Genomic DNA, 27,603 nt, shown 5'->3' on the forward strand with positions numbered 1-27,603 from the left:
ACAAAAAAAGGGAGGAGAACATGACTTCAGAGTAGACATCAGGAGAAAAAAGTGAGGGAGAAATAAAATTGAAAATTCCTAATTCCTCTGGAAGACTGTGGAGGAGAAGGAATAGCGGTGAAAGAATCTTTTATCTTCCTCTGAATGCTGAGCAGAACAAGTCAGTGAGCCCTAAATAACAGAAGTTACGGAAATAAAAAGGAACTACCAGAATGGGACAAGGGTTTACATCCTCTTTAAAACACAGCGACTGTGATGCCAAGGCTCCTCAGCAGGGTGTTATCACAATACTTTCTGTGATCGCCCACACCACAATCCCTGCTCCTCCATATTTACCTCTGACTAGTAGTGTTAGCCTTCTGTCTTGTGAACTTTTGCTAATCCTATCCAAGCCCAGACCAGCAGGCTGAACACATGGAACCTCAGAAACAAACAGAAAAGTTATCTCCATTTTAACAACATAAGTCACTAGACAATGAATTTTGCCCCCTTCTCCCCCCAAAGGGGCACTGCTTTACACACCCCTTCCATGCAAGGTGCCTACAAGCCCCCCCAAACAGGTCCAGAGGGAGCACTGCAGCTTCAGGGGACGCATCCCTGAGCTGCTTCCAGACAAGTGTGCTTATCTGAGCGGCACAGCACCACGCATGAGAGCAGATAGGATAGCTTAGCACTTGACCTAGTCGATTCCGGCTCTTATGAAGCACTACCACAGCAATTGCTCACTGTACGATGTTTCTTAACAGGGTCGTAACCATGTGGCGCCCCTCAGACCAGCACCAGCCTCATACAGTTCGAGATGGGAGAAGGTATAGGAATAATAGAAATAAGCGACCCAAACCAGAATTTATTCAATGAACACTAGAGAAATCCAGCAGCAACGTCCACTGTTGCCACTGCTCAAGGAAAAGGTGATGAGAAGAGTGGCACTAACACAGAAGCCACAGCAGCTCATTTTTATGTAGCTCCTTACAGGAAGCAGTTGCACTCACGTATCCTCAATGCCAAATAACATTCGTATATGCAAGTTTAAAAACCAATGGCTTATTTGGGAACCGATAGTTCAAGTGTTTACTTCTCTCTCCATCAGACTCCAAACTCATTAGGCTTTAAAAGTCATTGTGCCCATTGGGCTGGTTTCTACATTTCCATATTCAGAGCATCTTTTGCGCCTTTGTTTCTTTTCCCCGCCCCTTCTCCTATCTCCTTTGGCTTTTTGGTCCTTCCTGCCTCCCGCCATCTTTTTCATACTTAAGCCTATCTCCCCTGGTGACCAGCTTTTGAAGAGGAGGAAGAGGAAATAAAGTAACATTGGAGGTATTTTATGCCACGTGCCCACTACAAGTCTGTTTGGGTTGAGGCCCTTCTCTCTAAATGGCTCCCTGTTTGCTCTCAGAGATCCTGGAACACTCATTTTGATTAAAACATTTGGAGCACTCAGCGTGGTCCCAAAAACTCAGTTTAAGTTATTGCCATTACGAAAAGGTGGATTTTGAGTTTTAGAACGCCAATATGAAAATTTAGCTCCTCTTATCAAAGTGCTGCTTAGCCTTTCAAGAGCGTGCACATGCTTACTCAACACACCCACAGCAAGGGGTGCACCTTCAGATAAGCTTTTGCTCTAGAGTCTACAGACTCCAATAAGTGTCAATGTATTATAGGTTATTAAGACACCGTAATTTGTAACATTTAATACAATTATATAACAATATGTATGTTAACATTATAAAACTGTTCACATTTATGCTCTGACCTACTTAAGCAAGTTTCTTCCCCCAATTGCACAATTATGAACCAGAACAGAAGATCAGACTTTATAACTATGAAGTTAATAAATCAATTCAGTGTCCTTACAAATTATTAAAAAGTTATTACTTCAGAGTCTGCACTCACCTGATTATGACTTTCTATGGGGCACATTTAAATATTCCCAAGAAGTATAATTTTGCTTCCTTTGCTTTGTATTATTAGTCATACATTATACTTCCCTTAATGAACTCTAACTTTGTATTATACACTGCAACTACAGGTTTCTTACACTTCAATTCACAAAAACTATTAAAGCAAAGCTGGTATTTTCTCCTTAGCTACTCCTACCTTTCTCATACCCAGAAAACAATTTGTAGAAGCAGAGAGGCAAACCACGAAAATGCTGCATTTGATTCAATACACAGTTTGCATCAAAACAACGTTGGCTATATTTTAGGTGTTTCCAAGTGGATAGGCCTCAGTTACCTCCCCACCCAGTTTTCAAAGAAACTGAGCAACTTAAAACGATATGCTGCTCCCATATCTAAAAATTACTTTGCACCTCAAAACTCTCAGACTGACAGATAAGTTAACAAATTAACAAGCGTTCAATTAACCTCCTCCCAGTGATACTATGCGGTTTACTATCGAGGAAGAACAAGTATCCTGAAGTAGAGATATTAATGTTAGAGTGAAACTCTTTAAAGAATGCAGCAGCCATCCTAAAACACGTAATTGGCAGTTTTGCAAGTCAAAATCAAAACAATTACAGTACCACAAGAGATCTTACGTAGAGTTTATGATTATTCTACTTATAAACTGGAATTGAGATCAAATATTTGCGCTGAAAGCACTTTCCTTCAAATTGTCAGTTATTTTTCCCCAATGAAACCTTTCAAAAGATTCAGGAAAATCCTTTCCTAAAATTCCATTAAGTCAAATATATCCCAAACCCAATGCCTTAAGAACATCATATTCAAAATGTTTTGGAAAGTTGCTTAAGTCCCCCAGGACTACTTCCCTGTAAAGACGATGCTAAATGCATTGGATAAGAATACTTGCAGCTCCTAGATTCTTTCTTTCTTTCCATGTCACTAGAAATAACGCAACGAACATTAGCTGTGAGGTGCTAGCGTACATTTCCCCTTCTGTCATTAGCAGTATGATTCAAACTTTAGATCTGTTTTAAAAGTTAGAGAAGCAGCATTCTTTGGGCATTAAAAGTCTGAAAGTTTAGCTCCACTTTGTCATTTCCAGTCTTACAAGGGAGCAGGTGAATCCAGAGACCATTTCCAGCATGCTCACAGGTAGTCACTGCATATTAATTACAAATCAAGTGCCAAAGAGTATTGTTTTGTACAGATTTCAGACAGCAGCTTAAAACAGAGCTCCCACCTTTAGAGTCTGCATGTACTACCTTAAAATAAAGTCTGTTCTGATTGCCCACAAAGATACTGATTTTTTTCCTTCTGATTACTTGACAGTTTTGTCCAAACTGCCAGTGACCATTAGCAACTGGGATGCTGGTTTTTCTATTTTTAATTCTGATGTAATGTTCCTGAAGCAGTTAGTCATGACATCTGATGAAAACCAGGAACTGTAATTACTAAACCCTTACACAAAATTGTATTAGAGATACAACTGGGATTCTCCGACTAGAGACGATTCATAACTTGTGTTTTAGTGTACTTCAGCTAACCGTGAGACACGCTGTTCTTTCAAAATATTACATGAATGAGCAGAAGCAGGCAGAAACATATGCAACTTGTTACAGAAAAGAACTTTGTTAATAATTCACACACTTCATACACACAAAAGCACTAGACATACGTTCATAACGGTATCCATTTGGACCTTTCAAATGCTTCCCATTATTTGCCAGATATACGAAGCACGCTGACACATACGAACACCTAGAGACACAAGCAGAAAGAGATGAACAAAAAAATGCCAATAGCTGATCATATGCCAAGTCTGTGAAAAGAGAAGCTAATGCTCTTCTGCTTAAGCGGAACTCAGTTCAAAAGAATGAGAAATATTTAAAGAAACCTAAGAAAAAACTGGAACCCCACAGGATTTTTTTATAGCACTAGTATGTTACAAAATGGATATGCTAAGGTGTCAGCTGGAAGGACAAATTGCGATTCTGCCAAACATTCAAAACTATTCAGTTAAAAGTCATTGATCCTTGTTCATGTTAAAATAAATGAGAAAATTTATTTTTACCTAGAGGTCCACTGTGCAATAGTAGCTTGCAAGACACTTCAAACACTGGGAACCGCACAATAAGAAGCTAAAATAGAGCACACTTGAACATTTTTAAAATGTATAATTTGGAAGACATAGTAAACATTAGGTTATTTTGGTACCAGTTTTAGGAAGCTCATGATAAGGCAAGCTAAAAACAAGCCTCAGCAGATTTTGAATTTGCCCTCTAATTCAGACTTCACTAACTCTACAGCTGGAACAAATTAATCTGGGTCACAAGAATTACTATCAAATCAAGGCACTGTTTGTATTGAGCTTCACCAGGTAATTTAACCAACAAGAGAGTGGTTCAAAAGCAGTCTACATACACTGCTAGAGTCTGAAGACATTGTTATTTTCCTCACAGAAAAGACTTGCTAACAACAAAGATAATTCAAAACCAGAGTTCTCACTGGGTTGAAAGTAATGGCTGCTCAGGAGATTGGATGGTTTTAATACCAGCAAGACAGACATCTGTTGCTCAGCACAGGTGTACGATACAGAGATAGCCCTGAGAGGAACTAGATGATCTCGCAATGTCTTTCCACCCCTAAAATCAGAAATGACTGCATAGATGGTTGAGTAACAGTGAAGATCAGAGCCGCTGCCTAAGAAAGAGCAGCCTCACCCAATGTTTCCATCCCCAGACACATAGCCTTCTTTCTTGTTCTGGAACAAATATTTGTGACTGGGGAACTGATCTGGTTAAAAATGTATCTATCTATCTTTTTTTTGGCATATTAACTTAGACTAAGTTCATTTCTCTGCTCTGTTTCATTGTGCAGAAGCACACGCAGGGACATCAGCACAAGGAAGAAGAGGCTAAAGCAGAGAAAACGAGCGAGGATGATGACTGCTGACATCTGCACCCCACAAGAAGAAACATATGCAGTACAACTTAAAAAAAAGGAACAGAAGATTTTTTTTTTTTAAATATACTTTTATTAAACCAGATGATATCGCTAGAAAAAGCAGAGGAACTTTCAGACACATTGCTGCTTTAGCAGATTAGGCAAAGCAGCAAGGTACAAGACATAACAGAACTGCTCATAATGTAGTATAACCACTCCAACCAGTTAAACCCCTCAAGAGAAAAAGCAGTTAGCATTTAGGCAGCAGAGAAGTGTGATAGTGACAGGCCAGATGACCAGTCACTGGTCCCTGTGGAAGAGGGATAAACTACAGTTAGTGACAGAAAGATGCAGGAATACAGAGAACCAACATATCTAACAGATCTCATTTTTTAGCACATAGTCTTAGTTACTCTCAGATATCAAGACAGGTAACAGACACACCATCTTCTGAGCAACTGTCACACTGGTTACTATGTGGTATCACTGGCAATACAATTAGACTACAAACAAACACAAAGACACTAGCTCTAGTATAGGTAACCCTTGAGCTGGATACAGCAACATTTTTACAGGTTTCCCCTGGTCTTATACCTCCCAGAAGTACCTGTCACTGGCCAACCCTGGGAGACAGGGATGAACAGATCCTCACTGGGGCCATCTGTTCTTTGACAAGTTCACACAGATACAGAGACGCTGTCCACAATACAGCAAATTTCATTCAAAAAATGCACTTTTTGTATCTCAAGACTGACAAGTTTAGGGTTATGCTTTTATGACAGGAGAACAAACCTGAACAGTAAAAAAGACACACTTCATATGAACCTCACTGCACTTTTACAGTCTGTAACTAGCAATGCCACTGAAAAAAGTGCTTTCAGTGTCGCCTACTTGTTTTCTGCTTCATGCCTCATCATGGATTTTGCCATCTCATGTGGTCAGAGGTTGGCTCAGAGCTAATCTCTTAGAAGCAGTCTACCCCCCAGCTGATATTACTGTGTCCTGTTGAACCAGGGATCGTCCTTGCAGCAGACAGGCTTAAAGGCTAAGAAGAAGTAGGCTGGGGTATTGGATGACTCGACTAGACACACAGCTAGCTGTGCCTGTGGCATCTGACCATCAGCTGGCACGCTGCCTGTCAGATGCAAAGGTAGAAACCTCACAGGGCATCTGCACTGACTACTTAGCGATTCAGCAAAGGAAACAGTAGTGCATGGGGTCCACTGTGTAAGGAAGCATATTATAGATGCTTTGGAGAGAAAGCTCAGGTCAGGCAGAAGACCAATAAATAGGATTTTCATTGTGGTATTTTTTGAAATGCTGTCAGACCACATGCAAGGCCTGAGAAAGAAGCCAAAATAGGAAGTCAGTGATACAAAGAGCAAGGATTTAGGCACGATGGGAACAGGAAGAACTCGTTAAGCATGTACATTACTCATACAGAGTCACCCTGACTGACATGCTAATAAGAGTTTGGGAACTCATGAACACTTCCACTCCACTGCTAGGTGTTTCCGAAGTAACACACAGGAAGACCAAATGCTTGGCCTCACCTGACACCCTCAATGTAACAGCCATCTCCAAGGCTGGGTGGAGGGAGGACAAATCGATACGGCACAACACTGGGAAGATACCAGGCACTCAGCAATTTCAACAGGAAGGAAAGACAACATGCAGGTGAGGAATGGCACTGTATGTGAAACACATACATGTTTAATGGCATAAAGCATTACAGGAGAAGAGAAAAACAATGACATTCTTGTAGTACAAGTCCGTAATCAAATAATAAAGACGTCCGATCAACTGCGCTACCAGTTCACAGAGACCAGATAGTTGCAAATTTAGGACTCATAATAATGGTGGACAATCGACATCTCCTGGTATAAAGAGGGCTCTGTGCCTCATTTGAATGAAAACTAGAGGTTTTGAAAACTAGAGGTTTTATTTTATTAGTATTAAGTAATGGTTCGGTTTTGAGTGGTACACAGGACCTAAGTAAAGGACATTGATAGAAAAGCTGCTCTGTAACTGTACCTGCAATACAATCATATTTCAATACTGTAGTAGAATACAGTAGGCAAAAAAATGGCACGTGGATATTCAATTTCAAGAAAGGGAACAGTGTAAAAAAAAAAACAATTAGTAATCCTCCCAACCCACTCCCCCACAAAACAAAGAAAAACCTGAAAAGGAGCAATCCAAAAAGCAAAAAGACTGCAACAGCTTGGAGGCTGTTAAAGACAAAAAAGCACCCCCCAAGAAAATCCAAAGCACACAACATACTGTATTAAAAGTTCAAGTAAAACATTCACCACTGTATTAAAAGAGCAGGTAAAACATTCACCACAGTTAGAAGGGAAAACAAAGCAGTCAAAATACTTCAACCCCAGCAAGAAAATCCCACACCCTGTGTGGCTCCATAGGGAAGTTAAGGAGAGCATCTTAGAGAGACAGAATGCTTTTGAAAACAGAAAGCTTGCCTAATGAGAACAGAAGAAATCATAAAACACATAGTAGGTCAAAAGTAAACAGGAAAAAGAATGAAAAATGTTTGGTTAGCACCTTGCAAAGTTAGTTAACTATCTCAAAAGCAGGAAACCAGCTAGAAAAAACAGTGGGCTCTTGTGGAGAGAAAAGGTGCAAAATGGATACAGGGATGATGCAGAGGAGCTCACTGAACACTCGGTACTGGTCTTTACTGGTGAAGCAGCTGGGGAGACTTCTACACGCATTTCTGTAGCATATAGATCACAAGACCTAAGTCAGTTTGAACTAAATACAGAGGAGGCATTATGCTGACCAGACCAGTTAGACATTGCTCACTCACCTGGACCAGATGCTTACAGTAAAGTTCCAGACCTGAAACTGAAGAACTGCTAGGCCATGGGTTGCCATCGTAATGCCACTGCCCACAAGAGACCAGCACTGGAGAAAAGCAAATGTGATTTCTATTCCTGGTAAGTGATAAAGGATCAGATCACTACGCACAGACATACACAGTCCATTGGGAAAGAGTATGCACAGCTTCTGTAAATGAGAATCCTAGCAAGACCACAGCTCTTCCTCCCAGCTGATACGAGCTTACGTATCACTCTGAATTCCTGCATTCATCTAGGGGGTCCACTGGATACCTGAGTTGAACGCTCAAGTTTTATGGAAGGGGTCAATCAGGACCACCTGTTAAAAACTTGTAAAACGTGGTCTCCAGCCACCCAAAAGGGGCTCAAGGCTCTCTGCGACAGGCAGCACATTCCCCTGCTACACAATGCAGGCTCCTGGCAAACGTCACCATTTTAAAATGACAACACGCAGGTTTGCTATATATTCCACTGTTTGCAACCACGTGCTTAAGAGCACCGTGATGGACTCAGATGAACCCAGGAAAAAAAAAAGCATAACCTTGTTTAGCCTTATATCTGAGCTTGCAAGCTTTGTTCCGATGACTAGGGAGTCCGATGTAGGGCAAAAAACTGGCAACGCCACCAACTGCAGATACACAAGAGAAAGTTTGTCATATGTGATTGCTTCTTCCTCCATAGCTTCTGGATGTACTCACAGGCACCAATCTACCTGCTGATGTTGCCCAAAGCTGAAAAAATCAGAGGTGAGTCCAAAAAAACAACAAACAAAAAAAATGAGAATCACAAATATTCCTCTCCACTGATACCTTAATGCTGCCATAGACAATAGCAAGCTACTCATCTCAACCAGGAGAACAGTAGCTGTGTTCTCAGAGCAGAAAACAAAGCCAGGTTAAAGCAACTTAAGCTGCAGTTCTTGGCAGCCTAAAATCAATATAATGACTGGCTGCAAGGGTCCTATCCCCTACGTGGGAAGACCCAATCCCTTAAGCCCGCTCTGACATTTACCATGCTAAAAGGCTCAGCAAAAAGTCTTACAACTCATCAAAAAAAACAGCCTAACAAAAGGCAGCAGTATCTATTGCTGACTTATCAAGCAGAAACAGCACAGCAAGCATGCAGTGATCAATGAAAGTAGAAGAAGTGAGGGCGTTGTACACATGAACATCTTTTGTTTGCCACGGACGTGCAATCTTATCCAAAAGTTGAGTTTAACTCCTATTAGTTACCTGATCCAGCAAACCAGGTGCACCATTAATTGTGCTTGCAATAGATTTGGTACATAAGGGAAGTCTGATTCCTTCTTTCAGCAGCAGCCCCACCATATACTGGCTTAAAAAGATTATGAAACTACAGTCCAATTCTATCACATTATTCAAGTGACTCACTGGATACAGCACACTGCATAAGAAAGCTATTCAACAACACTAAAGCAAACGATAATTCTGGAAGACCTCAAAGAAAGAAACCCCAGTATTTCCACAACAAAGCTCAAGTACTTCTATAATGAAATATCCCCTCAAGTACATGAGATACAATCACTATTTCATAACTACGTACAGAACATCTTCAGTAAGATCCCTTCAAATGTCAAAACTGAATTTCAAAAAGCATCCCATCAGCCTGGAAACAGTGGAAAATAACCAGGATGCATTTTCATTTTGCTGCATTAAAACCTGCAGGTTCATGTTTTGTTTTTCTCCACTAGATCCCACTTTATGAAAGCAAAAAAACTAACTACATATCCACATTAACTTTGCAAATTACACAACGTTTCTGAAGCAATCACAAAACCATTACTACATTGTGCACCAGCAAAATATATATAGCCTTTCAAAAGTAGTACTGGAGTTCTCTGAAAATACTGTATGCTACAACACTGTCAGAAAAATATATAAAATTGCTAGTTTTGTTAAAGATAGCTATTTGGTATACTACCAAAGGGACCCCTACAACTCCCTTTCCATGAGGGGATGCCACACAACCATAACTCCTAAAGGGCAATATTATTTTGTTGTCATTAAATCTGTGCACTGGTTAGTCAATGAATTTTCTAAAGGCCAAAGCATTGATGATGAACCTTTATACCAGAAGATGAAAGATTCAACCACCTCTACTGCCTATTTATTTTCAAAAAAAATCAAAACACTTATAACAGTAGATGGCTTTTAAAGGATTATGAAAGAACAGCTATAAATTCCTTGAAAAGAGAGGTCTAAGTTGTTCTTTCTTGGACTTCTCAGCACATTGCCTCAAGGTTCCAGGCCTCCTATTTTCACCTCTTCCAAAGTGGAAGAATTCTACTGCTGTCCCACTCTGAGACCAGACTCCAGAATGCAATTGTTACTCACCAAACCTGGCAGCAAATACTTTTTTTTCTGTGATCAGGAAGTCCTACTGGAAACCAAAGCAGGGGCTTACATACTCTAGTGGCTCAGCTACAGCTACCAGTACAACATCCACTCCATCGATAGCACTGAGCTCTGCCCCACATCATATGCCACAGAGAGGTGGCATATTCCACCTCTCTAACAGCAGATATGTTTCAGGAACAAAAATCACTACTCTGTCAGCAGTTTATCACATGGTGCAAGGCCAAGCTCTTCCCTTGACCATCATTTCCCATCTTAGCTCCTTACAGGTTACCAGTCCCCCAACTGCATCCAAGCCCAAAACACAAGCAACAGTGGCCATCTTTCAGCTGATGGAGGAAACCTGGGATGCTGGCATGAACAAAAACCGAAAAACCATTTAAAAACATGGGTAAACAGTAAAACATTATCAGCTGTGGAAGCGACCATCACCTACCAGCTTTCGTTAAAAAGCAAGATAAAACAAAAACAAACAAACAACAACATAAAAACCAGCTTTGGAGAGGTTCACATACCGCAAGTTTAAAACCTATCAATTTTAAGTCTTCTGACATCTCCAAGTAAACCTGCAAGCCCCAGCTTTCCCAGACAGGTCAGGGTGAGCCTGTAACTTCATCTCCTCATTAATCCCTTTCTGAGAACCTCTCCTAAACTGCTCTTTTTTTTTTTTTTTCTGTCATGAACTGCTGTGCAAATCAAAATCCATTTTGTTAGCTGGCTCAAGTCAAGTAGTAAAGTCTCCAGTCCTACTATTTAAAAAAAGAAGTCTCCTTAACAAATACTTTGTTTACCATTTGAATTGTCATTTTCTTTTTCTTTTTTTTTTTTTTGGTTTTCTTTTGGGGATCCTTCTTATTAACAGCAGAGACACTCTGTTCAGAAGAGCAATATCCACATTCAACATAACCCATTACTGAATTATGGTTCAGTTCGAATTCAGTGAAAAATTATTTACACACGTAACATTCTCCAAATTCATTACCACCACAGAGCTGTTATTGACCACCATTTGTCTGTATTTGTCTCTACCTCTACAAAGATATAAATCTCACTCAAGCCAAAAGCACAGTGGAAAGGACAATAAATGTTTCTGTGCCAAAGCTAAACAGCTTGCTAGAAAACAAGATTTACTTGCTAAGTTAGTAATCCTGCTAGACCTAAACAGGTCAGAAAGCCAACTCCAACCATCTACAAACTCACACTGAAACAAATGATGTTCTCAAAAATAACATTTTTTTCACCTTCTATTAGAAGCCACTCATAACGAGGTCACCTAAGAGTCCTCAAAGATAAGATATTGAACTTCATCTATCATCATTATTCTCTTAGAACACTCTTTACTTAAACAGAACAAAACTGACTTAGAAGCTAAATCAGAAATGTCAGTGATCACAAATAACTATGGTCAGCAAACCTCTTGAGTATGTCTGTACAAGAGTGAGTGAGTGATTTATTAACTTCTGCTAATGTCAATATAAAAATAATAAAAGGAAATTTTGACCCAGAAATAAAGTGACGCTAATATGATATGAAGGCGATGCTTGTTGCCACAATAGACCTTCAATGGCAAAACCAATGTTTTCAAGAAAGAAAAAAACATTGCCAGAAGATTTCTCAATTTAGAACATATTACAAAAGCAGAAGCTGCTAGGGTACCAGGATTATTGCCCTCCATCAGTCCCCTTCCACAGGGGGATCACAAGAAGAGAAAGAAAAACCCACATGGATAACTAAAAACCAAATCCAACCCAACAGAGAGGATGAAGGACCTTTTAAACTATTGATCTCACTACCAAAGGCAACACATCAGATGTTTATCATAAAGTGATCAAGATATCTCTAAAATTACTTGGATTTCTTGCCCCTAGTAATCCTATTAAAAGGTAACTACAAAGCCATACTGTTTCAGCAAGTAGAAACCTTACACCCTAAATGTAAATTTATTCAGTCATTTTATATCCTTTTGTTCTTCTGTCAGTACTGGCATCTAATCCGAACAGGTAATTTGTGTCCCTTTGTCTTTCTCTTACTATATAAACACAAATACATATGCACACACAATAGTACAGATACACCCCCCCCAGTCAATCAAGTTTTGTGCCTCTCGGCCATTGCTCTGATCCTCTAAAGCCACCTAGCTCTTTTCCTCTTCCTTTGCAAGCTGATCTCACGTTTCTTCCTGGGACCCGGGCTGCCCTGCTCTGCAACCAGTAAACGTCTCTCTCTCTCTCTCTCTCTCTCAAGGGCAGCAGAACCATAAAGGTTTTCAATTAAGATCTCAACCACTCTCTAGTACAAATGTACTTAACACCTTTCTGGTTTTACTGATAATTTCTCTTCAAAATAGCCACTTGTCCTTTATATATGCATAACATAATAATGACTAAGAGACAACTGGCAGTCAACTGGTAACACCTGGAAATTACTAAGGAGAGAAACAAACTTGTAGCTTACACAGTCAGTTTTTTTGTTGCTGTTTTTTTTTTAATTACACCTGAAGTAAATGAAGCTGCCCTATACAATACTGATTTCATCGCATTTCTAGAAGTCTCAAGTCTTTCAAGCATTCCTGTGTAGAACTCTGATCTGCCTTACGACTTTGCTTCATTAAAACTTCATTATACCCATTGCTTAGCAGGTGAAACAGACATTACTTGTGGCTCAAGATATCCCAAACTGCAAATTACTGAAGGTTAGAAAAACATTTGGAGAAGTAGCATAATATGGACACTACTTACAGCTTCCTCAACCACCTTACCTCCTCTTTCTGCTCATCTCCATTCTTCAATATTCAGTAAACCAATGGATCTTATTTCACTACAGAACTGCAGTTTGCTGGCTCTAACAGGGCAGTGAATGGGCAAACCTGTCCTTCCCTCAGTGCTAAAATGTCCTAGTCCCATGAAAACCATTATTTTGTGGACAAATAGGATGTCTAGAGCAAAAGCAATTATGTAATACAATTTTTGGAAGGTCTTGTCTTCAAATTTGCTGGCAGACTTAAAACTGTCTAAGATGTTCTCGGAGAAAGGATTCGCTGAACAGTAGCCTAAAAATACAAAGGAGGATACTGTGACTAAGAATACCCAAACGGAGAGAACTATCCTGGAAAAAAAATTTCATTGAAAATTCTGTCATTTAGTTGAGAAGCAACAATAGCCTTTGAGGTATTCAAGCTAACAAATACAACTATGATTCATTTCAGATATAATGGATAACAGTACAAAAAAAAAAAAGCATATGCCTCCAAGTTTTTCAAGTTGCCAATTTAGGCAAAAATTCCATGAGCTGAGTCTGGAGAGTTTTCTGGCATGCTTTTCAGGGAAAGAACAATTCCAACAATAATAATTAATTTCTATGGTCCTTGCTACTAACTTAACAAAGAAAAGCAGATTGAGGTACCTTACTTTTATTGGTAAGATCATACGGTAGAGAGACTGAGGGTCTCATCCAGGTTTGTCCATAATGACTTTGTCAGGAACAAAACAAACTTCTTCCAAACCTCACTGCAGTGCTTTATGCTTCAAGTCACTCTTGCCTCCTCTAATAACTTGCACACAGAAGTTGGGCAGAACCTGCAAAACACTGTAACACTTAGGGGTCAAATGGCCAATCCATGTTGTTAAGTAATACTACCTCTTGATTTTAAGTAATTGGGTTAGTCTAAAAAGAAAATAGAAGCTTTATCTCTGGAACCATCTGAAGATTCCTGATCTCTCTGCAGTGGCTTCTTCCTAGACATCTCCAAAGACCTAAACTTCAGTGCCAAGATTTCAGAGACCACTATGGACTGCTCTAGTTTTCTCCTCCAGAGCAATTTCCATTAAACGTTCCACATAAAGGACAACTAAAGAAGTACATGATGTTTATGTTGCCTAAACTTTGGATTTCTGTAATCATTACATTTAGATGACTACCACGCTGAGGATGAGCAAATATCAGGCATCTCCATTTTTAGTGTACGGACTTCTAAATGGATGATAAACATTTAAGAATATAATAAAACCTTGGGTACGCATTTTTGAATGGCCTAGCAACTTTCCTTGCGGGGAAAAAAACAAAAACACCACCACTTTTTCTTCTTCCCAACTGAGACAAAATTTCATGAAATTTCAATGAAAGCTTCAGAAATAACCAAGTCTATAGCCTCCATAATTTAAGTTATGCGTTACAGCAGTCTCAAACAGGCTGCAAAAATTTAAAGAAATCATACTAAGGAAGCATTTTGGAATAGCCCATTTATTTAGCAGGGACAGAAATTTCTAATTTCCGACCATAAAACACGTAGCAGCAGACTGTTCACCACCTTATACGTTCATCAATTCCGTCTAGTGTAACTACACTACTACTTTCAGCTTATGACAAATAGGAGTCAGCTGCTGCTGAGCATCTCTGACATTCAAAAAAGAAGAAAACCCACTTAAATTAGCAGAATGGTATATGGTAGTAGGCAGTCTTCAAGTAGGTTATTCCAAGCTATTTATATTACGTATGTGAAAAACTTAACGCCTTGAAATCCTCCGAAATGAAAAAGAAGAAAGCCACTGGCAGCAAATAACAGATTTCATATTCTCCCCAAAAGAGGCACTACTGGGAACAACTTTTTGTACGGGCTCTGATTTCTATATTAAAATATAGTCCAAACATGGCATGCTGCAAGAATTTATCCTTGAGGTTAAAAAGAACCACAATGGTAAGCATACATGGGAATATTTGTCTCACTTGAATCTTTTTTCTTTGAAATAAGAGCAAGGTAATTCATATTCTATTTCTTCTTTGCGACCCTTTATTTTTAATACTTGTTTTTATCCAGGGTTTCTTCCAAATGAACAGCACTGATCCTTACTTTCTTTCAACTTCTCTCCCAATACTTTACAAGAACTCAGACATTATGGTGGTGAACATCCCACATGAAATTTTTGCCACCTGTCTTTTCTGTGTCTGCCTACTTCTCAGTTCCAGTTGAACTGAACCAGAGCCAGAATCAGACTCCTACTTCTTAACAAAGAGGAGAGCTAATCGCTAGAACTCCACATTTGCTCAGCATTTAATAGTGATTATTTTTAATACTACATTTCCATTTTGTTCTCCAGAGTTTGGATAATTGCTTGCACTATACTGTACTGAAAAAACTTCCCTTCTGTTGCTTGGCTTGCAGTTTTTCATCTGGGCCAGTGGCTCGCTGAAGTCTTGTTCTGCCCTTGCCTAGGAGATGCATCACATACAACTACACACCTTCTTCTGGCACCACAGCTGCCTATGGAGAGGGCTTCTTCCATCACTACAACCACACCCTTCCTGTGTTTTTTTCAAGCACCTCCCCAGCCTGCAATGCTCTCACCACAGAAAGTCTGCTTGCAAATGGCTGGTGCAACGTTCTTCTGACTGGCATCCATTGGCTGCTTAATGTTGCAGTCAAATTTAAGTTCTGAGGACTAGTAAATATTTTTTTTTTCCTTCTAAAGCTTACAAGGAACTTCTGTCTAACATAATCTTCCCCAAAAGTCAATGTTTTAGCACCTTTATGTATACAGAAGAGCTGCCTTGCAACTTGTCACTCACTGGCAGCTGAACTTCTCCATCTGCTCACTTACTGGGTATGGGAAACGGTGGGGCACCCAATCCTTCCATTCCTGTAGTCACCTGGCAAAGGGGCTGGAAGCAGCCAAATTTACTTTGCTGGCCTAAAGAGTTGCCCACCAGTGGAGCAACAAATGCTTTCTCACCTTTCCTAACACAACTAAAACTCACAAACTCTACAGCTTCATCCGCACAACTCTTATCTCCAAGCGGAAAGCAAGGAAAGTGATGCAATTCTATGGAAAGGTTGAAGCAGAAGTAATTCTGATGCTGATTAGAAGAGGTTTATGACAAGGATCCTCTTTCCTCTTCTGTTTCAAACATGGTCACCAAGTACTGTCAAGCACAGCAGGTGGTGTTCCAGATCTAGAACCCATCATGTGCCAGAGGAGCCTGCAGAGGAGGTATCTTTGCTGGCAGAGAGGCAAGGGATAAACAGCAGGAGTATGGTAATGACTCCTATGACTACAAACACCATGGTCCTAAGCAGGACCTTGCCAACAATGCCCCAGAATTTAAGCTAATGGGAAGAAGGGCATACAATGATTTTTTAAAAGCACCAAGAAACGTGAGAACTAGCTCCCTAAAGCACAGAAAGGTACAGGTGTCCTGGGAAGACATACACACTTCTATACTGCTGCTGTCCTAGTGGCCTTGCCACAAGACAACAGAGCTGTCCTGCATTCTATGAGATGCCATTCTCAAGAAATCAGCACTTTAATCACTTCGGCTGCAAGTACTCAGCATGGCAAAGGAGCATCCACATCCAACAAGCCATGTCTTCCAGGAAGTTACCAAAGGCCAGTCAGATCACAAGAACGAAGCCATATCCCATACGGCAGAGAAGTGTACACGCAGCCTGGAATACAAAAGGGGGGAGCGCAGGCACAAAGACGTGACAACTGCAGCAAATACCCTACAGGATACACGCCTACAGCCAAAGGAGGAGGAGGGTGTCCTACTGAACAAGCAAAGCTCTTCACACTAATCCCATTTGCCAAGGTCCCAGTTATGAAAATGAATGGCTTTTTAGAAGGTCACACAAGTAGCTCTGCAAAGATACCTACTTTTGTTCACAGTGCTGGGCTGAAAGACACCATAGCTTTTGGGCAGCCAGCCTAAAGCACAACACTAACAGTAAGGATATCTACATAGTTTATCAATCCAAGTTCAACTGATTAGCTGTATGCTCTCTGAAGACAGCACTATGGCTAACTTCAACAGCTGCACTCCATTTTATAGATACTGCACTCCCAACACGCTTTGTTTCTAAGGACTTGCTCTTGAGAACTCATGAATTAACTGCAGCAGAGCTGCCCCAGCTCGTTATTTAGATGCAAACTTTGCAATGCTAAATCCAGTACTAATATAATACCCTGCTCCATAGGAGCATAAACATCATAAAAAAAGGTCAAGCATTCTCATAATGCTTTGCTAATGAGGGTCAGGGCCTGACTGGACTTGTTTTGGCCTCCAGCCTAGCAACAGTTTCTGTGTTGGCCAAACTCTGGAAAGTCTACTATTAGTTTTAAATAATTCGCACCTTTCCTGCCTTCCATAGAAGCTCTTACCACAGCAACCACCAGTATACGGCTCAAACAACTTCTGTGTTACCATACAAGCACTTTACTTCTGAAGACAATAATTTGATGCTACAGAAAATCTGCAGTTACCTGTAAACAAGTGCTTAATGTAAAATAGCTATTGAGCTTGCTCCTTTAATCATGGCATGAGTCTCAAGAGATCCAAAAACACGGGCTAGGTAAAGCAAATATACTTCATTCATTGCCTGGTCACAGCCTAGGTCTGTACCCTAAGCAAACTGACAAAGGCAAAGCTCTACAGTCTTTCAGTAACTCAAAAATAATTATTTGCATTCTTAAGTTATTAAATACTCAATAATTTATAGCAAAGGATGCTAGAGATGTATACATGAAGTCAGTCAAATTAGGACCCAATACATTTCTCACAGGCAGACAGGTTAAATAGGAATATATAACATCAAAAACAATGTCAAGAACTGCATTCACAAAATGCCCAGAAATCTTTTTATCTTCAATAGAAGACAGAGTAAAAGGGAAGGTGACTAAAAATTTGATCACAACTAAAACAAAAGAGACAAAAATGAACGACCAGATTGATGGCACAGGGAGAAGTGGCTGCTGACTTCTCTCCCTAGAAGGGGTAGGGGAACAAACAATTTCTGCCAAACTAGTATTACAGTGAATTGGAGCCTTTCTTATAACTCTGTGGTGGTTGTGTTTATCTGAAGAAGGAAAACCAGGGCCCTTTCTTCAGGCCATCTGTGAAGTGATCTCTTGTACTAATAGAAACATACAAACAGTTCACTAAAATGAGTTTATGAAGGAAAAGGCCCTCAAATTACATTTAACTTAATTTGGAGTTTATCAGAACAATATTTGCTCTGTTCACCAATCAGATCAGAAGAGGAGCTTACTGGTTAAGGCAAGTTTTCTGAAGCTGTACAGCTCTGTTTTCCTCCTCTGCTGTACCAAACTGCGGCCACCAGTCCTGCTTTAAAATACTCTGGGAATTCCCTGCTGAGCACTGCTCATGCCAGCCAAAATACATTTGCTGCTGCACAGTACTTTAAAAACTTCCACCACAGGATGCCACTTTGAATGAACCACTCACTCCTTCATACTCCAGTGTTTAACACTGTCTTTGCTGTTGAGTGTTAAGTCAGAAGATGCTGAAGCTTGTACGAAACTGTGACACACACATAAAAAACAGAATGAAGTCAGACAGACACAGACACCAAACAGCACTTCCCTGTCTGCGTTCTTCAACACTATGGGTTTTGTTTTATGACTGGTGTTGATCTTTAGCTGTGACCAAGCAATCATTATAGCTGTTGTGTAATGTTACCGAGTGTGACAACAAATACAAATTATTGCACTGAGACTGCCACACAAGTAAGTTTCCACTGCCACTCAAGTACTGTAGAGTAACAACAAAATTTCAGACTTCGGACATCAAGGATACTAATGTCAATAGGTACAGCTGAACTCTGAGTAGGGACTGCAGAGGAAATTTTTTTTATTTATTTAAAGACCATACTCTGAAATCTGTAACTGAAATTTGGTAAGTTTCCAGGGCGTTTTATGAAAATGGTTGTAAAGAAACATACCGACATGAGCAAGGAGTCCAGCACATTGTTAAATTTAAAGTTGGAGCTTTAAGTTGTAAAGACTAAAACTCACTAAAAGTGAGACTCCATTCAAGAAACCAAAAATTAAGAAAAAAATTGTATTTACATATGTGTAAGCATATGCACACATCTGCAGAGAAGCCTTATCTTTCCTCAGTGCCTTAGAAGAAAGCATCAGACAGTAATTTAGCATTTTGGAAGATTCAGCTTTGGAACTGCACAGGAAGATTTTAAACTATTTCAATGTAAATTACTAACAAATCACCACCACTAGTGTTAACACAATATTAAGACACCCACAAAGGCAAAACATCGGATAGCCGGTAACAAACCCTGGAACCATTTCTTTCTTACAGGGTCAATTTACACTTACTCTGAGCAGAATCACAACTTTCTTTGGAAGCGTGAAAACTGGTGGGCATGAGACAAGCTAGCTCCACGTCTTAAAACTGCACTGAATTTAACTATCTCCACACTTCACTAACACAGAATCAAGGTGATGTAGTAGCACTACCCCATACCCTTCTAGAAGATGTAAACTGACAGATCCTAGACCTGAAAACACATGGAAATACAAAGGCCAAGCACATTGACACTGCAGTGTATCTGTACCCCAGCCCTGCAGCCAAGAGGAAGGGTTGCTGCAGAGTACTGCACGGCACCAAGGAAGAAAAGAACTGGTCCATTTCCCAGCCACCTCTTTGGACCAAGACTGGATATTGCCTAGGATTTGTTTTAAAGCAGAGGCCTTTGATCCCAGAAGATGAAGCCAGGCAGATTACTCAGGTGGCAAAGAACGTGGTTGCCAGCAATGCTTCTGCTGGCAGCTGGAGCCTCGGCACGTGCATGGGGCTGACAGCCTCACAGGCACACACCATTTACTGCCTCTGTCACAGGCCCCCCTGCAAGATGAGGAGGTTATGAGCAAGCCATCACCAAGGCACGTGTGGTTAACATCCTTCCCAAGAGCTCCTCAGCCACACAGGAAGGCAGGGCACAGGCAGCACTGGCCATTCTGGGTGCAAAACCTTGCTCTTGGTTATCACGTACCAGCCAACATGGGCAGAACAAATTGTGCCAAATAAGGGTGCTCAGCACCAAAATAATCCCGTTAACTAGCAGGCTGTTCCCAGGAGACTTTCAGGAAGGGACTGCAAGACACAAACAGCTGGCACAATAGTTAACCTGGTGGACTGTCACACAACACCTTCCCTAGAAAGAAGCTGGCATTAATGGGAAATAGGCAAGCTGAAGAGCCCTGAAGATGAGGCAAACACTGTGCTGAACCAGGAACTCAGCAGGGTGATTTCTGTGCATTAAAGGAAATCTATGCAGTAAGCAGAGATTTCAGAATCTTTAAGGGAAATACGAACCTCATTCCCCACTGCACAGCTTCAGCTAAACTCCTCTTTGTACACTTACCCTTCCCATCCTGTCACACCAACCCTGTACACACTTAGGTTTAGGTTTCCACTCAAGCACCTTCCTACTAGAAGAACTGTAGTGAGCAGCACAAACCTTGAGTCCTTCCCCACTGGTGTGCTGCCCTTTTCCACAATGGAAGGCAGGACATCATATTGTTTGCACTGATCACGGAGGAACGGGGTGTGTTGCACAAAACCAAACCAGAAAAGAAATAAAGAGATGAAAGTTATTTGTTAGAAAGATAAGAAACACGAGAAAAAAAGACTATTCAGTTTTCCTTCTCCCTAAATGCACGGGGTAAAGTGTTTTGACAGTTTCTGCATCCCCTCACAATGTATTTTGATCGACTCTTCTAAACCCCTACAGCAAAAAAAAACACTAAATAACTGCAGTGTTCCGTAACTTTACGCATCAAGCTGAGTTTCAAGAAGAAACAATGTCTGCATGACATTTTGTGTAAGTGAAATTTTTTGTCTGGGGCAACAGTTTTCAAACTCTGTATCAGCTTCCATATCTCCAGGACCATTTTTACCCACCGCCCACTCCTGTAGTTTGAGAGCCACTGCACTGGTAGAAGCAAGAGGCAAGTACATGCCTTGCAGAGCGTATCCTGAGAAGGAGGAAGGGAATGTTTTAGAGGGCAACTCAAAGTGAGGTGACATCATAGGTAGAAGAAAGCTGTTCAATTATGATAGAGGAAAATGGTGAAAGATCAATGGAAGACTGCAAGAGAAGAAGAACGATTCGCCGAGCCTATTTTCACGAAGGCACCACTGGACAGATTCAGCATCTTCCCACTCTCTTCTTTTGACCCCATGACTTACTGCCTCCAGCCCAACAGCTCCCTAGCAATACCTTCCACCAGCATCCCATATCCTGTGCTTTAGGAATTACACTCAGAGATAGGAAAATGACAGTTATTTAATCCGTGTCTGGGCTGTGCTAAAGTCCAAAATCTGCACCCTTTCAAAAACTGGCATTTTGTCTCATTCCTACTAACTGCTCCAAAATCCCTTCCCTTCAAGCCGTGCTGTGGTCCTCAGCTCAGCAGCCAAAAGTTACAAAAATCCGGAGGCACTGCAAGCAGTTTTTGTTCAGAAGACAACACATCAGAACCCCCAGCCCAAGTGATTCAGTCACCTGCTTTTCTTTGATCTTGCCCAGTTTCATTGTTCAAAGACCTGCGAGAAATGAGTCACGCTTGTGTGAGGATACCTGCTCACAGGTCTTTCATCCTCCCTGTAATTAATAGAACTCAAAAAAGTATTTCTAGAGTTCAACTGCTGACTTTTATTGTAGGCTACTACTCTTAGACCAGTTATTGTGGTCTGCAGACAAAACTTCCAGAAGGATTCCTGGCAGAAAGCTGCGACATACATTCACTGAAAAATACTAGTTCCCATTCAGTTTTTTTGCCATACAGGAAGACGCTCAGCTTCAAAGACAACATCATACCTTTGTGAGCTACCCGGCTATTGATAAGACTGCGCGCAAATCTTTTGACTGCTAGAAGTCACACTGCCTCTGAACATTTGGCAGGAGCAAATTATTCACTGACCTAGAATTTTACATGTAATACTGAACAACTTTTTCAAAGTTGCTTCCCCAACTGCACAAACATAATCAGCTCACAAGGCTGCTGAAAGCAGCAGTTCTGCCATCTGTCTGCTTATTCCCACCTCACACTTGTGCGGGCACAAGTGTTTGTGAAGCCACACAATGATCCAGAGGGAACCAATCTCTGTGAAAACCAACCAGGGAAAAAAATAAAATGGTAATTAGATCATTCTTCCAGTCTGATACACAGTAAAACTGTGCATGCTGGCGTGAGCATGGGAATATGCACAAACGGTATCAGTAATTCTAACGGCAGTGCCATTTTCAGAAGTCCATTGACACAGCAACTTTTTAACCAGGTCAGGAAATGAAACCTCAAGAATGCATATGCACACACATGAATTTTAGAAAAATACAAATTTTACTTAATGTGTTATTATGTCCTTTCTAAAGTAAGAAGTGGGGGAAGAAAGGTGATCTGTTGGCTAACAAGAGGAATCCAAGTGCTTGCTGGAAAGCATTTCTGTGGTTAACTCTTCACCTCTGCCTCAGTTTCCTCCATTAATAAAACAGGGACAGTAACAGGAGATTCTTCAGAAAAACACCGTGGTTAAAAAAAGCACATCATAGCAGCAAGGTAATGTTGTCACAGAGAGACACAGACAGAATTCAACTCTCTTGCACTAGGAAGGATTGAACTGGCACAAAAGTGATGCTGTAACCGACAGTGGTCTGGGATGGAGAACAGATACAGGACAGCGCAGAGCAAAATGGCTACTTAGCACAGCAGTACCTAAAAAATTGGTATCTGCAAGACGGCCGTGGACTTACAGAAGACCTGGGTAAAGAAACTCACGGTGGAGTCTCCCTGCCCTCCTTTCATTACTGGTACTCTAGTGTAATCACACAGGAGGTACGAAGAGAATATGGGGAGGACTTGCTGGGGTGGCAGGTTAAGTAGGAATCCTCTGAGCCTGGTTGTCATGACAGCAGCTGACAGTATGCAAGAGACGTATAGATCCTGGATGGTAGAACAGCAAGGACTCCAAACAAGATCATTAACACATGACAGTCTTTTAAACACCGGGAAGTATACGCTACATCTCATTAATGAAACATGGACCACACGATAACCATTTGCACCAGGTGTGGGTGCGTGTGGGCAGAGGACACACAAAAAACGTTTCCACTAAGTACCAGCAAAGAACGGGTTCTGTCAAGACCCTGAGAGCCACGCTGTACTGAAGACGAAACAGTGGCTGGATCAACTCACCCGAGTGAGTTGTGGATCAACACACCCGAGCCTCAGCCGGAGCTCGCCCCGTGAGCTCCATCCTATTTTAAAGCACAGCAAAACGGTGGAAGCGATTTCAAACCACCCCTAAGGTTAGCTTCGCGTTCACACAGCCTCGGAGCGTGGTAACTCATCCCAGCCGGGAGGAAGCAACTTCCTGCCAGGCAGAAGTTTCTCCCTGAAGTGTCTGAGCTGCACCTGCGGCAGCCCGTCTGTGTCTGTCTGTCCGTCTGTCCCCCGGCACTGGCAGGTGCTCCTGGGGGCCCTACAGAGGCAGGAGGGTGTGGGGTTCTGCACGAACCCCAGATGAGAGCAGCCAGGGACCAGGACAAAACAGGCCCTCGGTGGCAGCTCTCACACGCTTGGGAAGCAAAGGAGGGTGGCAGTAACAGGTGTTCATCGCGATCGATGCAAAACTTTGGAAATGCGGCGTGGGAGACGGCCCAGGGCTTCGACGCATCTAACACAGGCTCAGCTTCAGGGCTCACCACAACACAAGGGCTCCGCGCGGGCTGACCCCAAACAACCCCGCACCCGACGGCAGCAATTCACCAGCAGACCCCTCGCAGAGCCGGGACCCTCGTCCCCGCTCCCCCGCCGGCTCCTCCCCGCGAAGCGGAGCCCAGCGGGGAGCCGGGCGCCGCCGGGGCAGGCAGGGCACGGCACGGGAGCCAGGCAAGGGGACGGCGGCCCGGGGCAGCCCTCGGGGCACCGGCGGGGGCCCGGACAGAGCCCAGCGGGGGCGCCCGCGGGCCGAGCGGGGCCAGGCGAAGCCAGGCGGGGGCCGGGGGGCGCCCCGGGGTGCCGAGGGGCCGGGTGCCGGCGGCGGGCGATACTCACTAGGGGTCGTTGGTGAAGCGGGGGCTCCGCGGGGGCTGGTAGCCGTACAGGTGACAGTAGAGCACGTCGAAGCAGAAGCAGCACATCTCGGCCGACACCACCATCTTCCTGCAGCCGGGCCCGCCGGAGCCGGCGCCGGGGGAGGAGAGCAGCGAGGCGGCGGGGGCCGGCGGGGAGAGGCCGGCGGCGCCCCCGCCGCAGCTGGGCGGCAGCGGCGGGGCCAGGGCGCAGCCGGCGGCGCCCCCCGCCAGCCCCCCGAGGCCGTTGAGGCGGGGACCCCCCGGCGGGGGCAGCGCCCCCGGCTCGCCGCCCGCCGCCGCCGCCGCCCCGCCGCAGTGGGAGCCGCCGCCGCCGCCCCCCGGGCCGGCGGAGCCCGACGGAGGGGAGCTGGAGAGTTTCTGCTTCTTCACCCCGCAGCAGCCCGCCGCCATCTTGGAGCCGTCTCCCCCCACGCAGCGCTTCCGACCCATGGCGGGGGGGCCGGCCGAGCGGCCGGGGGACGTGCGGCGGCCCGCTCCGCCTCCTGCCGGGCCCGCTCCGCCTGCAGCGGGGAGGGTGGACGGGGAGGAGGAGGAGGAGGAGGAGGAGGAGGAGGGAGAGAGACAGAGAGAGCGGCGTTAGAGCGAGCCGAGCGGACGCCTTCCCCCCTCCCCTCCTCGGGCCGAGCCGCCTTCCCCCCCGCCTTCTGTCAGGGAAGTGGAGCGACTCCGCCCCGCATGCTGGCAAAATGAAATGAAAATACACCCGCAAAGCCCCCAAGCTAGTTCAAAACGCCCTGCTAAATAATTCAAGTGACCTGAGGTGCCTTCGGCTGGGGAACAGAAGGGAGGGGGCGTGTTGGAGTGGGCAGGCAGGGAGCCCTGCGGAGAGTGCTGGGATGCACCTATTAAATGTACAACCATCTGATGACTAAAATTTTAGATTTTATATAGATACATAACATATTTTTGCATTGCAGCTTGGGCGATTACTTCGCACCCCGTAAGCAGCGGCTCAGCACGGAGGCCTGCAGCCACAGGGCAAGTGGCCGTGACCCTGCGAGACCACCACGGCCCCCAGAGCCTGCAGCTCAGGCTTCCTCATGGCAAGCCTCGAGGGAGGGGAAGGCCCGAGGGAAAAGGATGTGAGTTCCTGCAGTGCTTGAGGCATCTGCAATTAAGCTAGCCAGGCTGCTGGGGGGGGGATTTTATATTAGCCTCACATACAGATATGTCTGAATTTATTGAGAGACATCTCAGTGGCCATAAAGTACTTAACAACCTATATATACATTTTTGAAAAGAACACCATCGGTGTCATGGAGCCATCTCTAGCATGGGATATAACAGCTGTTTACCATAGAATAGCAGCACTACCATATCAAGGTAGGCAAGGGAGCGAGGGCTGCCTCGTACAGCTAAAACTATCTCTGAATATTGCAAGTTTAGAGAGACACAAAGTCATTATCTAGTTGCAAATGCGGTCTGCAGAAAGTTTTTGCAGGCGCAAACTACAGAGATTCGGGTTGGAAGGCTTTCTTCAGCATCCTCATGGTCTTAACACTGTCTGGATATTTCGTTATTATGGATTTGAAGAGGAAATCAATGGTTACTGGAGCTCTAATACTACTTGGTTAAAAAGCCCTTCAAGGGCTTCTGTCCAAATACTGGCCAAAACTTCTCTCAGTTTGAATCATAGCCTGAGGTGAAACAGCTGCAGGGAATAATAGCAAACAGAAAGGAGAAGAATTCGATGGTGTAAAGCAATCTTTCGTATTCTAAATTTTAATGTTTGTGTTTGGAGCAGGCAAATACTTGAGAATGGAACCCAGTTCCCCTTTCTGAAACAACTTTCACGTTTCTTTAAAAACAAAGGCAGTGTCTTCCACTTGAGGGATTCATTTGTTCAAAATCAGTTAGCAGTGACACCTTGTGTTGCTTTTGAGAAAAGAGTTTTTCAGGTATTGAATTGCGGCTTTTTCTAAGTTTTTCAGTGCTCTGTAGTTTTTAGCACTAACATGCACAAAAAACATAAAACAAAATGAAAAGCTGATGATATGGTTAGAAATACAAATCGGTCACTCCACTGAGACAGGCAATTGTGAGGTTCAGGGTAAGTCTCAGAGCTAGGACTGATATCCTCATGCAGTATTGGCAGTACTGATAGTGCACAGTGATCTTGATTAAATATCGTATTGCAGCGCTCCCTGAATGAAGGGCTAAATTAAATACGGTACTTGTTCATTAAAAACACCTTCCTTCCTCCACTTCTGCAGATGCGCTTCTCTGTATTTGCCTGCAAATTTACCAGTAGTTGTGCTATTTTTTCCTCAGTACAATGTAATATGTACCAAATTTCTCTTTTTTTGAGACAATAGCAAATATATGAACACAACTGTGGTAACTACTGCTTAGTGGAATCAGGAAGACACAACTGTATTGTCTGATATTTTTGTCATTATCTTGAAGTGGAAAGAACTGCAGATTAACAAAACAATTTTTGTAACTCTGGAAAATTTCCATTTATATTTGAATAAGAGTTTATTCTTTGAATGAGATGGCTTTGGTTAACTGCGACATCTGTTTCATTGGTCCCTTGGCTTCAGGTAAAGCTTGAGTTCCTTTACATTTCTTATTATAAGGAACCCTGAATGTGTTCAGTTCCTTCATTTATATAGTGTTTCTATATTTTGCCAACTTTAGCAGATTTTCTCCTGTTGGTTGATGACTGTGCTGTGCCTTGTATGCAGTCAAATGCACTAAGTGAATTCAGCATAAAAAAAATCCTAACAGTCTGAGTGGAGTCTAGTATGGTAGTGCAATTAAATCAGTTTAATTTCGGTGCGATGTAGCTCTTCTTTCAGACTCCAGCTGTGTAGCACTCTTGCTCACTTTATGTTCTAAAGTCCCAGTGATTCTAAAATTGTCACTTGTTACAAGTGAGAGATTTAAATTAGTTTTCAATTAAAAATCACAACCCATGATTCCTGTCAAGTGCTGTTATGGACACAGTGATAAGAAAAACAATACTACTTGCAGAAAGGTATTTCGTAGCGATCCAAACCTGCTCTGAAGGATTGCCCTTCTTAAACAAACAAACAAACAAACAAAAATCAAAATGGATTGGCTGGTATCTGGGGGAAATGGTGTCTTACTGGGCATGATCCTTTTGCATCCAAGGTAAAATTTGCACTGACTGTAGTGGGAGTCAGGTAGCTCTCAAGCAGGCCAAAAGACAATCTGTGTTGTGAGTATCTTACAATCTAATTACCAGTCAAGAACAATGAGAACAAGGAAACAATGAACCAAAACTGGGCTGCACCGTAAGCAGGAGTGATATAATCCTTGCCTTATTAGTATCCATTCTTTTAATAGGCACCGTGACAGGTGAGAGATTTAAAAGGGTACTTAAAATAGCATGTTTAGGCTGTGGTTCTGTGTGCATTTCTGCAGTAGTAGTAATGTTGGTTTAAGCAGCTCTACCTCAACTGATTGTTCTTTTTCCTGTCCCACCCATTCTGCTGTGTTCGTGCAGCTGTTTGGGCAGATGTGAGGCAGAAGATGAAACTGAAAAACAGTTATTCTTTTCCCTTGATTATTTTTCAGCCAAATCAGTTCTCCAGTCCACTATATCAGAGGGCTGCCCAAAAATCTGTGTGGGTCTGTTTTGGGGGGAC

General features: G+C 42.7%; 2 protein-coding genes across 3 annotated transcripts in view; one reads left to right on the top strand and one right to left on the bottom strand.

The window, feature by feature from the left end:
* TMEM164 (transmembrane protein 164) overlaps positions 1-4,922 on the top strand; it is a 112,118-nt gene extending 107,196 nt beyond the window's left edge. The window contains exon 8 of the mRNA XM_035541415.2: positions 4,782-4,922. The gene's annotated coding sequence lies outside the window, so the exon portion shown is untranslated. The remainder of the gene's footprint in view (positions 1-4,781) is intronic.
* Positions 1-24,379, bottom strand: part of AMMECR1 (AMMECR nuclear protein 1) — an 81,498-nt gene extending 57,119 nt beyond the window's left edge. For both annotated transcript variants that reach the window (XM_035541417.2, XM_035541416.2), the window contains exon 1: positions 23,949-24,379. In XM_035541417.2, the coding sequence (XP_035397310.1) occupies positions 23,949-24,379 (431 nt within the window). The remainder of the gene's footprint in view (positions 1-23,948) is intronic.
* Positions 24,380-27,603: the final 3,224 nt, after the last annotated feature.

Source organism: Cygnus atratus, chromosome 13, assembly GCF_013377495.2.
Source record: "Cygnus atratus isolate AKBS03 ecotype Queensland, Australia chromosome 13, CAtr_DNAZoo_HiC_assembly, whole genome shotgun sequence".
NCBI lineage: Eukaryota > Metazoa > Chordata > Aves > Anseriformes > Anatidae > Cygnus > Cygnus atratus.